Genomic DNA, 12,209 nt, shown 5'->3' on the forward strand with positions numbered 1-12,209 from the left:
TACTTTATAATATTTTATTTTTTATTTTTGACCTAAATTAAAGTTTTTATACTATATACTATTATGTCCTATTTTTCAACCCTTAGTATAAAAGGGAGTTTGTTGACTTTTAATTCAAAATATACTCAACACATTTTCTTCTAATTTCTTCTTTCTATTGTCGACAAAGTTAACAAAACCAACTTTTTTTCTAAAGACATTTTAGAATAAAAATATTTAAAAATTTATTTATGGTTTAATACCTTTTTTGGTCCCTCGAAAGGGGTCAAATGTTCAATTCGGTCCTACGTTTTTTTGAAAGTTCAATGTGGTCTCAACTTTTGTAAAAAGTGAGCAATTAAGTCCTTTTTGGTAATGATGTTAATTTTTTAACGGGCCAGCTGACAGGGTGGACTAAAGTTTGTTACGTGGCTGTGTGAGAGTAATACGTGGCTGTGTGAGGGTAATACGTGGCTGTGTGAGGAGGTGGACTCTCCACTTCATGCCCCTTCATCATCAGCATCTTCTTCTTCTTCCTCCCATGTGCTTCGTCCTCCTCCAGGCCTCACCCATGCTTCTCGTAACCTCAAGAATCCTCTGTAAGTGTTCCACTTTTCATGATTCTGATGCTTTTGTATTTTTCTGCTCTGTCTGACCTATGTTTTTCTTATCCAACACCTTTTCCGTTTCATCCTGTAACGGATTCTTAGCGTGACTTGAATTGGAGTTAATTAATCAGAATCACAGTAAAGAGTGTCCGTTCTAAATTTTAAGTTATTGGTACTGGCATTTATAAGAAGGATTGTCGGACAATTTTTTATAAATAATGAAAATGTCATTTCTCGGATAATGATGCAGGTATGCAAGATTATGATTTACTCTTTGGATGTTGCTACTTAAGCTTAATTGTAGAGTGTAGTTTAACTTTACTTGAATGAATTGTTTACTTGAGGAAATATCCTTAGAATCAAGCACTCTTTGTTTCCTTTCAAGTTTATTGTCAGTGAACACAAAATTTCGCAGATTTAAACTTTAGTTGCATTTTTCCCCTGAAAGCTGCAAACTGCTACACTTTATTATCCCACCTCCTCTCACACCACAACCATGGGACCACCGAGAAGATTATTTGCCCCAACTTTTCGAACACGACGAACACCCTTCGGAAGAAGCCATTCGTATCTCAAAGACCAATTTCTCTGCAACTCAAACCCTAACCTCTGATTTCTTAACCACAGTAATATACACCTGTTTACCCTCTCACAGCCACGTATTACCTTCACACAACCACGTATTACCCTCACACAGCCACGTAGCAAACTTTAGTCCACCCTGTCAGCTGGCCCGTTAGAAAATTAACGCCGTTACCAAAAAGGATTTAATTGCTCACTTTTTACAAAAGTTGGGACCACATTGAACTTCCAAAAAAACGTAGGACCGAATTGAACATTTGGACCCTTTCGAGGGACCAAAAGAGGTATTAAACCTTTATTTATATATAAACTAATTTATATATTTTCTTTTCTAAATTTTTATTTTTTATCTAAACATAAATTTTAGCTTATATTTAATGTACATAACTTAACTCAGTCCAATATGATTTATAGGTAAAATATTAATAACAAATTCACTATTGTAATGTTACATGAAATATTGGGAGATAACGCAATTATTTAAGAGATTTTCATATTTCAATTATCATTAGTAAGATATCAACAATTAATATATTCTCTGTATATCCAAAAAGTCTATAAACATAACACTGCATAGGAAATTATTTATTCAATATTTAATACTATATTATTCATCCATTAATTATAGGTTGCTATAGTCAACTTTTTTTTTTCTATTATAGACCACTTTTAAATTTTATTGACATGAGTAGAATATATTTTTTTTTTTACATGAGTAGAACATTAGAATTTTTTTTATCCAAAGTAGACCTTTTACTACTATTCAAGTACACTTTCGTTTTTTAAAAGACTAAATTCTCATAATGCTCTTTTATAATTTTGAAGGTTCTTTGTTGTTGGAATTTTGTTTTCTGAGGAATGAATTTTTAACAACATTTTTCTCTATTTTTACAAATTTGTATATAAAAAATTTATAACCTTTTATAAACTCATGTGAATATAAATTTAAAAAATATATTTAATATAATGTTTGTAAATTAGTTGGGATTAAAGAATTTGAGAAAAAAAAAACAAGTAACTATGTATTGTATTAATTGAATCTCATTATCCATACACAACAAATTGATGAGATATATAAACAACTAAAAATTTACAAACAATTGAGAAAAAATCAATACGCTTTTAATTAAAAATATTTAATATTTGAAAAACTCGGTCACAAGGTATTGTATTACACTAACACATGCGATTTTAAACTTAACCTAAATAAACATGGTCCTATATTAATGCAATGTTAAGCTTAAAAAGAGTTAACCCATATAATAAATGTGGTTGTATATGAGTGCCATGTTTACCTTGTGAGTCTGGTCCGCACACCTAGAAAGTAGGCCTTTTAAGCCATATGACACATATTTTTCTTCTAAAAAGAAATCTAATTTATTGGAAATTCCACATTTAATATTTGATTATTATTTTTCTTATGCGTATGATCATTTTATTTTTCATTAATTCTCACGTTCTAATTCGCTTACTTTCACCATTCTTCCAAAAAAAATTATTGAAATGATTTTATAATCAGTTTTATACGGTCGATTTATTATTAATTGCTCGTGAATATTTTTCATTCATAATACATGGATATTAAAATTAGAAAAAATATATAATAACTCACAAACTCAAAGCTGAAATTATATAAAAAAAATTAAGTAAAATGAAAGAAACAAAAAAAACCGGGGAAAGAAAAGAATGCTCTAGACCTCATTAAAATATTAATTAAATAAAAATAGAAGAGTAGTTTGAAGTTTACAAGGGCTTTCATTGGTTGATATATATATATAGACGTAAGGGCATTGGTTTTGCCCAGCCTCGTCTCCTTCACAAACTCTGAAGAAAGAGCCGCACCTTCTAATCACTTTCTTCTCTTTCTCTTCGCTCCGATTCTTCTAGCCTTGCGTTCCCTTCAACAACTTCTGCAGGTATCGTCACCTCCATTCGTCGTATTTTCGGTTCTTTATTTTTCTCTCTTAACTCATCCGTTCCTTTTACATGATTATTTGTTTTTTTATTGATGTAATCGTTTATTCTCATTCCGAGTTTCACCTGGAAAAACCTAGATCCGAAATAACTCTTGTTTTAGCTATTTCTGTTATCGGTTTTATTTATTTATTTATTGACGATTTGTTGTTGTGCTTGATGGTGCTGCTGTTTTTGTTGCTGTAACATTTTGATGAGATTAAGATCTGATAATTTGTTGACGGTAATTTGGCGCCGTGTGTAACGGTGTTCTGTCATACGCCAGCATTTGGCTCTAAACCTTTCCACGTTTGTTGTGTTATCGTCAAAATTATTTGTTATTATTGATGATTGATTGTTGAGATTGTAATTGTTTTTATATTGTGTTGATTCATAGTTAGGGTTTTTAGTTTCTGTTTGGATTAACTGGTTTTGTTTTATCTTGATTGGAAATTTTTTTGCATTGTGATGATTAATTGTTAGGATTAAAATTAATTTGTATTATGATTTTGATTTTGATATTAGGGTTTTCAGCTTCATTTTTGGAATATCATGTATTATCCTGATCTGGAATAATTATACCATTTTTTAAGGAAGGTGTTGATATAACAATAGTGATTATTTCTGTATAATAAGTTGATGAAACCTACATGCCAAAGCCTGTTGGCGGTGGCTGAAATTTGTTTTAATTTGGATTTGTCTGCGTTGGTTTTCGAATTGAGCCAAACAGATTCCATTAATTGATATTTCATATTCTTCTGTATTGGATTGGGCTTGATTGTGGTTGTTGTCGTTGTTGTTTCGCCAATCTACTTGGTATTAGATAGAATTGTTGTCCATTACATAAGTCATTTTGTAAGGTGCTTTTAGGAGATTGACTTCAGTAATGTGAAATATGCAGCATGATTACTACTATTTTTTATACGGTGTGGTGGCTTTTATTTTTCTTTAATATTTTCCAACTGTAAGTAATACCTATTCCTTGTGGCTATGTGGTTATTTGATTTTGCGATATATTGTCGTAGTTGTGTACCTTTTACCTTTATAATATTGCCCCCTTTACAAAGTGCTTTAAGCAAGTGTTTTAGAATTGTAATTGAAATAATGTAACTTCTGGTTTTGACGTAGGAATCCTGCAAGTTCTGCTGTAGCAGATTTCAAGGTGAAGGTGTCACGTTGAAGTTTCTTTCATGTTTGAACGGGCTATTATCCATTTGGGAGCAATTGAGTTGCTTGGAGAGTGTTTTTCGTCTTCTAGAAAAAAGAACAGGCTGGTGCTGAGGAGGCTCGGCTGTATGCATCGTGCACCTTACCAGGAACACTCTGAGCTTTGTAGTTGCTGTCCCACGATTTCTCAAGGAGGATCTTTGTGATAATAATCTACTGATCAACATCATTATTGCTTCTGCGCTAACTTTGAATTTCAGTATCAGCCACCTGTGGCGTCTAGCGTGTTTCTTTGAGACTTTCAGGATTTGTGTCATCATGGCCTTACAAAACATTGGTGCTGGTAACAGTGACGATGCCTTCTACAGGTACAAGATGCCAAGAATGATCACCAAAATAGAGGGCAGAGGTAATGGCATCAAAACAAATGTTGTCAATATGGTTGATATCGCAAAAGCCTTGGCAAGGCCAGCTTCCTACACAACAAAGTATTTCGGATGTGAGCTTGGAGCCCAGTCAAAGTTTGATGAGAAAACTGGAACATCCCATGTTAATGGCGCACATGATACTGCAAAACTTGCTGGCCTTCTTGAAATCTTCATCAAGAAATATGTCCAGTGTTATGGTTGTGGAAATCCTGAAACTGATATCTTAATTACTAAGAGCCAAATGATCCAGCTGAAATGTGCTGCTTGTGGGTTTGTGTCTGACGTTGATATGAGAGACAAGCTAACTACTTTCATCATTAAAAACCCTCCAGAAGTTAAGAAAGGATCCAAAGACAAGAAGGCTATGAGGAGAGCTGAGAAAGAGAGACTGAAGGAAGGTGAAATGGCTGATGAGGAACAGAAAAAACTGAAGAAAGAGGTTATTAAGAAGAAAGGAACTTCCTCTTCTAAGGATGGTGCTCCGAAATCTACCTCTTCAAGGAAAAAGGCAAATGGCTCCGATGAAGACCGGGCATCGCCTCCCCGCAGTCAAATTGATGAGAAGAATGAGGCTCATGACAAGGAAGATGTGGATGACGACATAGAATGGCAAACCGATACATCACTGGAGGCTGCTCGTCAACGAATCCAGGAACAGCTGAGTGCTGTGACAGCTGATATGGTCATGCTCTCCACAGATGAACCAGAGAAGGAGGAGAAAACCAGAACTAAGGTAAGTGATAATTCTGAGAATGGTAACTTTTTGGCGTATAGGACACTGGTTGCAGAAGTGAAAGCAAATTTGAATAAAGGTGTCGAGGCAAAAGAGTTGGTGTCCCATCTAGCAGCGCTTCCGGCATCTGCTCAGGAGAAGATGAGTGCTCTGTATGAAGCCCTGTTTGAGGGCATCGAGAAAGGGTTTGCAAAAGAAGCAATTAAGAAGAAGAACTACCTTGCTGCTGCAGTTGCCGAGGAGGAGGGTTTGCAGTTGTTACTGTTGTGTGCAATTGAGGAATTTTCTTGTAAGTCTACTTCCAATGCGTTGAAGGAAGTTGCCCTGGTTCTGAAGGCACTCTACGACGCTGATGTGTTGGAGGAAGAGCACATGGTGCAGTGGTATCAAAAGGGACTGAAAGGCGATAATAAGAACTCTCAGATATGGAAGAATGCTCAGCCGTTCATTGAATGGCTTCAGAATGCAGAATCAGAATCGGATGAAGAATAAGAATGTGTGTGGAGTTTGTTACTTCTGTTGCTTTGCGTCTTTTATTTTGAATAAAGGGTCTGGTGTGCCCTTTAGGTTATTGCTCGTTGTTTTAAAACTAGACAATATGATGTTTGCTTTTGTTTCGAAACTCTTTGTTAAATTACGATGATGAGACTCTTTTTTATTGTTGTTTGGTTGTTTTTTTACGTTGAGCTGTTCCGTCCACATTGCAAAAGCATTTGAAAACAAAGATCCACGTTGTTATGACTTTACCTTAAAAAGGGTGATCGTGATAAAATGATTTTGAAAATTTGGCGGGTTGAATTTCGCCCTTGATTTTCCAGGCATTCAAATTTTACGAAATATATCTTTTTATTCTCCAAATTTAATTTTTTAATTTTGTTCTTTACATTTGAAAGTGTTCATGTTTTAGTGTGGCCTTTATATAAAAGAATAATCGTACGAGTACTTTAGAGTTTGCGGTATTGAGAAGATTTATCTTTAGATTTAGGGTTTACGGATTTCACTCTAATCTAACTTGGAATTTATAAGCAAAATATATCAAGGTTTTTAAATGGTTATTGCACAGAATATTCTTTTTATTGTTATAATGGAAAATTAATTTAAATATATAATAGAAAAATCATTAAAAATTTCCAAATTCGTTCTTGTAAAACGGAGTACGAGAAAGCAGGTCCATGTTTCATTTTTTATAAAGCAAGCATGTAATCCAACTGAGTTAATTTATAAATTTTATTTTGAGATTTTGGATTGAAACGTGTTGTTATTATTTTATGTTTATGTGGTTAAGTTTATGTTTTATTAGTCTTATGACTTGTGTTGCTATTATATATTTATGTGGTTAAGTTCATGTTTTATTAGTCTTATGACTTTTTAGTGAACTTTCTTCGTTAATAGTTAAAAAGTTTAATAGTGTTTTTTTTGTGTTGTATAAGTTTTTATATATTTTTTTTTGTCTTTTTTTGATAACAATTGTGACTTTTTCTTGAATTTTAGAGTTTTTATATTATATTATTATATATTTTTGTTTATTTTTCTATTAGGATGATTTTTAAGGTGAAGATAATAATGTTTTTTTTATTAATAACTTGTTTTTTCAACAAGTGATATATGGTTTAGACGATCGATTTATACATGAGTACAATATCATATCATTGTATCAAAAAGTCTCTTTAGAGATTCAGATAAGGATATGATCATTGTATCCTTAGATAAGTATTTATGACCATTGTATTAAAAGTCTGGAAAGAAATTCAAAATATGTCTATGTAAAAAAGGGTATTTATTATTAGGAATACTTCAACAGAAGGAAAATTGTACCGATACGAAAGATACTCGATTTTGAATGAGAAATCAAGCGAGTTTAAGTTCCATCTTAAATAAAAAAAAAACATCATATAAAAGTGAAAATCTAATTTTAAGATTTTGGATTAATAGCAGTGTAAATTTCTTGTGATTGGACTTATATTTAACTAGTGTTTGACTTCTCAAACCTCATCCTTTCCCCTATGTAGAATCATTAAATTGTTGGTAAATCCGGCTCAAAATCAAACTTATATAACATTTTCAACATGAATATTTTGATATCTAAAGTTAGAATTGTTTCTTATCCTGAAATCACTATTTTATTTATGGTTTAATACCTCTTTTGGTCCTTCGAAAGGGCGCAAATGTTCAATTGGGTGCTACCTTTTTTTAGAAGTTTAATGTGATCCCAAATTTTGTAAAAAGTGTGCAATTAAGTCCTTTTTGGAAACGGCGTTAATTTTTTAACGGAGCAGCTGACAGGGTGGACTGAAGTTTGCTATGTGGCTGTGTGAGGGTAATACGTGATTTTCCTAATTCGAAAAATCCTAAATTTGAAAATTAGGAACCTAATTAAAATTAGAATTAAGAGGGAAAACTCCCAATCTGAAAGGATTATGAACCCTAAATTGGAAATCCCAATTTCTTTTTACCCTCTTCTTCTTATGTTTGCTTCGTCACGCTCATGTGAGGGAAATATATAGTTTTCCCTTCTCTTCTTCTCCTTCGGCGCTGATCTGCAACCATATGGCAGCTTCCTTTCTCTCACGTTGGGACAACTCGCGACAGCTTTGGGGTGGTCCGCGACGGCGGAGCTTGTGAGCGACACAGCGGCAGAGGCGCGACCCTTGGGGTTTCGATGGTGGTTCGCGCGGTGGGTCTCGAGCAACAGGTTTGCGGAGATCAACAAAACTTCGCCGAGGTTGGCCGCTGGATCTCTGGGTTTTGGTTTTTGTTTTTGGTTCTGGTTTTCTACAGGTGGAGGGCTGGCCTCGCGGTATGGTTCGACTTCTTCGACCTGGTTCGTCGGCGGCGAAGGACGGAGCTTCTGGTTTATTCCTTCAGCGGCGATCTTTGGTCTTGGAATGAGGGGAACTCAAGCAAAAAAAAAATTCAAGTATACTATGTTTGCTAACAATAGATTCATCTCTGTATGTTTGCGTATGGAATTCGGCTAGCAGATTCTATTCCTTCTAAATAACATGATTCCTGAATGCCGTGATCATTTTGGGTGACAAGAACAAGATGAATGCCACGTATCACCCTCACACAGCCACGAATCACCCTCACACAGTCATGTATTACCCTCTCACAGCCACGTAGCTAACTTCAATCCACCCTGTCAGCTACTCCGTTAAAAAATCAACGCCGTTTCCAAAAAAGACTTGATTGCACACTTTTTACAAAATTTGGGACCACATTGAACTTCTAAAAAAAAGTAGGACCCAATTGAACATTTGTTCCCTTTCGAGGACCAAAAGAGGTATTAAACCTTTATTTATTTATAAAAAGAATGCTAAATTATTTCATATCGAATTACTTATTTTACAGCTTGTAACAAAGTGATCCTAAATGAACAGTGAATGAAAAAAAAAATGGTAAAAGAATGTAAATTAAAATTCAACCCATTTTATTTTGCCAGAAGCAATTGGTCGAGGAACTACAATGTACACCGTAGTACGTCTCTATTTATCCGTGTTTACGATTTTTATCAACCTTTTCTTTTCCGGTAGAAGACGTTATATATTGTATATACAATAACATCTAATTACACTAATAAGACTTTCAACGGAGTAATTACATCAAAATTCTCTTCAATTTGTTCTGTTTTTGCTCTTAATTTTGACATTAAAGATAACCATTACTCCATTCTGAAGTTTAACCCTGAATCATTTATACGAATGACACGCAACTGAGGCTGTCCTATATCGTTTTCCTGGGGTCCTTGCATAGGAGACTGCTCATGACCCTGTACAAAAGAACAAAAACAAAACTAAGTACTTTGGAAGTCACATCTAACTTGGTGAAAACGATGAAGAACAAACATAACTTCATAACCTGGTATTGAAACTGATGGATTGAAATAATAGCTTTAACCATTATATAAAATGGTACAATAATCATTCCAATATTTGTCAACACCACTGACTGCAAAGCATTGAAGAAAATAAATTTTCTTAGAGTAATGTTCTCAAAACAGTCAACTGGTGTTATTATGTACACACACACACATGTTTTCTTACCATAAACACAGTGAACGAATATGCTCTTGCTCCTCTGAGTATAAATATGATGGGAAGGGTATGGCGTAGAAGAAGAAGACCAATAAACTGCAATAATAGAATTGGAAACAACCTTATGCTAGGAATTTACAGCAAAACATACATGTTTAAGGAGAACAAGGAAATTACAATAATGGTAACAATGCGGCAAAATATCAAGCTTCTTGTAGAGGGTGCTGCTGCATACTCAAAGTCTAGGTCTAGGAATTCATTATTAGCACTAAACATTGCTGTGAACTGATGGTTTTGAAGCTCCCTTCTTGAAATCTCCCAGTTCCCTCTGACAACAATCTTGTATCATCATTTCATCACACAAAGAAGAAATATATATATAAATTATGATTATGAATTCAATGACTATTTAACACGTACCCAAAAGAATCATAGTGTAATAGAGGAGGCAGTGGAGGTACAGTATAGCCAGGCTTGAGTTGCTGCAGTTACCAAAGTGGGAAAAAACTCAAACACTTGTTCATTAATATGAATAAATTATGAGAACACCGATTTCTAAATAAGATGGTATCTTAGAACAAACCTGTTGGCAAATTTCACATGTAGTATCACCTTTCTCATTGCACCATCTTTGAACACAGTTTTGGTGTGCATACTACAATGATCAAAAGAGAAGGTGTCAAAAACTCAGATAGGTAAAATCATGGTTTAGCAATAATCATTCTAATTTAAAGGCAACTAACAAGGTAATCTTACCTTCAATGTGCCACAGCAAGAACAGGGTGTATCCATGGTTGATTCTTCATCCTCACTGTGACATATTCGACATTCCACCAATCTATTAGATGTCATAATATGTTCATCCATCTAAATCATGTCTCAACTAACACAGTACTATAAAACCAGTTTGTATTATACTATAAATTTGTCTAACAACTTGTTTGTTGTAATCACGAATGGATTTCTAACCCTTTGAACATCAGAAATTACAAGCACATTACGAATGAGTTCCATCCATCTTTTCATGCAGTTTATTCTTTATAATTATGAGCAGACAATTATTTTTTTCTCGTGTTTGCTTAAGGTGGTACGTTTAACAAGAGAAGAGAAAAGAACTTCCACATATACACGGAAGGTATGCTGTTAACAATCTGCAAAACAAACAAAATGTTTCATGACAGACAAGTATATGAATCTCGACATTGCTTATGAACATTGGCATTGGAAGATCAAGTTTTTTATATAGATGCTTTTCCAAATGTTTTATTGGTCAAAACCTTTCTCTCACTTTTCCTTAGGCTTTCTCCCTTCTAAGGATGATGCCTCACACGCATATCGTAATCCGTAGGTGGGACATGAGTCGATGTAGTAATAATAAAAACAATCGTATCAAAACAACAAAAAGTATTAAAATAAATAAGAAATTCTGAGACCAAACATAACAAAGTTGGTAATCATGTTTTTTCATGTTTAAAATTTAGGTGACAAAAAAGATACTTGTTTACCACTTGTCACCACTTTTGTTTTACAAAGAAGGGACAGAGTGGGGTACTAATGTTTACAGTAATGTCAGAATTTCACAGTTAAATTTGTTTTAGAATTCATTTATATCTTTGTTCTTGTTGGACACTTTCTAATAGTGATGCTGATGCATGTGTGGTCAAATTTAAATGATCTTTGTGGCAGACAATTTTTAGGTGATTACAAGTCAACTCCATTAATTATGTTTGTTTTCCTATTTTACAATTTATTTTTGTTTTTGTTATCAATCTTTTGCTGGGTTTAGGTTTTATCTTTCAGAATTATTTAGATAAATAATCATGGTTGAGAGTGTTCTATTAATTAAAAATTAGATTAATTTAATATATATATATATATATATATATTATTTTACAAATTGATTGTATAAAGTTAAATTAAATTTAAAGTTTATTTCTTAATTATCACGACAGATAAATTAAATAGTTCATGGTTCATCAAATGTCAAAATAATAAATTCTAACTATTTATTGTATTTAATATCTATAATTAATATATATATATATATATATATATATATATATATAATAAGGCTAATATTTGTGTGGTGTGTGTTTGTTAGGTTTAACAAACCTAAAAGCTATTTACAGGAATATGAATATCATTAACTCTTTGTCATTTTGAATTACTATGCATCAGAAAAGCTAATATTGATCTTAATTAAGTTGTGCGTAGTTATGAATTTATGATGTAAACAAGACTTTTTTTTTACGGTTACCAAGATGTTGTTATTTGAAGAATTTGTCTTATAGATGAAACTTATGATTTGATTAATAAAATTTTAAATTAGATGTTTGAATTATGATTTTGATTAAATATATATCTGTTAATTGAAATGCTGAAATGTGGTTGTCTTTGAAAATAATAGAGTTTATTTTGAAGTGAATTGTTACATTTTACATAATAATGTTATACATAATTTACTCACTAGATTAAAATTCACCCAACAAATTAAAGATAATGAGTATGGATATTCATTTATATGAATTATGTTTATGAAAATTCATTTGTTAAGTGAATTATTATGATGTACAAAAATGTTTTTTTTTACCAAGTTGAGATTGAAAATTTTCTTTCAACAATTGTAGTAGAAAACTAAATTTGTAATGTAGTCAACCTGACATATCAGTGAATGATTCAAAATTTATTCAATTTTTCAAACTTTCATTCAACAAATTAACATACT

The 12,209-nt window shown here is 32.8% G+C and overlaps 2 protein-coding genes across 3 annotated transcripts; one reads left to right on the forward strand and one right to left on the reverse strand.

Moving 5' to 3' along the window:
• Nucleotides 1-2,932: 2,932 nt before the first annotated feature.
• On the forward strand, nucleotides 2,933-6,108 carry LOC108321726 (eukaryotic translation initiation factor 5). The gene is made up of 2 exons (XM_017553571.2): nucleotides 2,933-3,085; nucleotides 4,251-6,108. Exon 2 carries the CDS (start codon nucleotides 4,608-4,610, stop codon nucleotides 5,940-5,942), a length of 1,335 nt encoding a protein of 444 aa, XP_017409060.1. The 5' UTR covers nucleotides 2,933-3,085; nucleotides 4,251-4,607; the 3' UTR covers nucleotides 5,943-6,108.
• Nucleotides 6,109-8,859: 2,751 nt separating this feature from the next.
• On the reverse strand, nucleotides 8,860-10,561 carry LOC108321682 (uncharacterized). 2 transcript variants are annotated; one of them, XM_017553504.2, is made up of 8 exons: nucleotides 10,454-10,561; nucleotides 10,241-10,295; nucleotides 10,068-10,139; nucleotides 9,905-9,966; nucleotides 9,662-9,812; nucleotides 9,494-9,580; nucleotides 9,309-9,398; nucleotides 8,860-9,219 (listed from the first exon to the last, which is right to left on the reverse strand). In XM_017553504.2, the coding sequence occupies exons 1-8, from the start codon at nucleotides 10,462-10,464 to the stop codon at nucleotides 9,112-9,114; spliced, it is 636 nt and encodes a 211-aa protein (XP_017408993.1). In that variant the 5' UTR covers nucleotides 10,465-10,561; the 3' UTR covers nucleotides 8,860-9,111. The 2 variants fall into 2 exon arrangements, with proteins under 2 accessions (XP_017408993.1, XP_017408992.1); XM_017553503.2 differs by having other exon boundaries at nucleotides 10,241-10,487.
• Nucleotides 10,562-12,209: the final 1,648 nt, after the last annotated feature.

The sequence above is a fragment of the Vigna angularis genome, chromosome 2 (genome assembly GCF_016808095.1).
Source record: "Vigna angularis cultivar LongXiaoDou No.4 chromosome 2, ASM1680809v1, whole genome shotgun sequence".
In the NCBI taxonomy this organism is placed as follows: domain Eukaryota; kingdom Viridiplantae; phylum Streptophyta; class Magnoliopsida; order Fabales; family Fabaceae; genus Vigna; species Vigna angularis.

Bases quoted from the DNA above. Each gene is read 5' to 3' on its own strand.
- LOC108321726 (XM_017553571.2), top strand. From the start codon at position 4,608: ATGGCCTTACAAAACATTGGTGCTGGTAACAGTGACGATGCCTTCTAC.
- LOC108321682 (XM_017553503.2), bottom strand. From the start codon at position 10,351: ATGGATGAACATATTATGACATCTAATAGATTGGTGGAATGTCGAATA. The intron at 9,967-10,067 runs GTTTGTTCTAAG...TGGTAACTGCAG, and splicing joins CATGTGAAATTTGCCAACAG to CAACTCAAGCCTGGCTATAC. The intron at 9,813-9,904 runs GTACGTGTTAAA...GATTGTTGTCAG, and splicing joins TTACACTATGATTCTTTTGG to AGGGAACTGGGAGATTTCAA.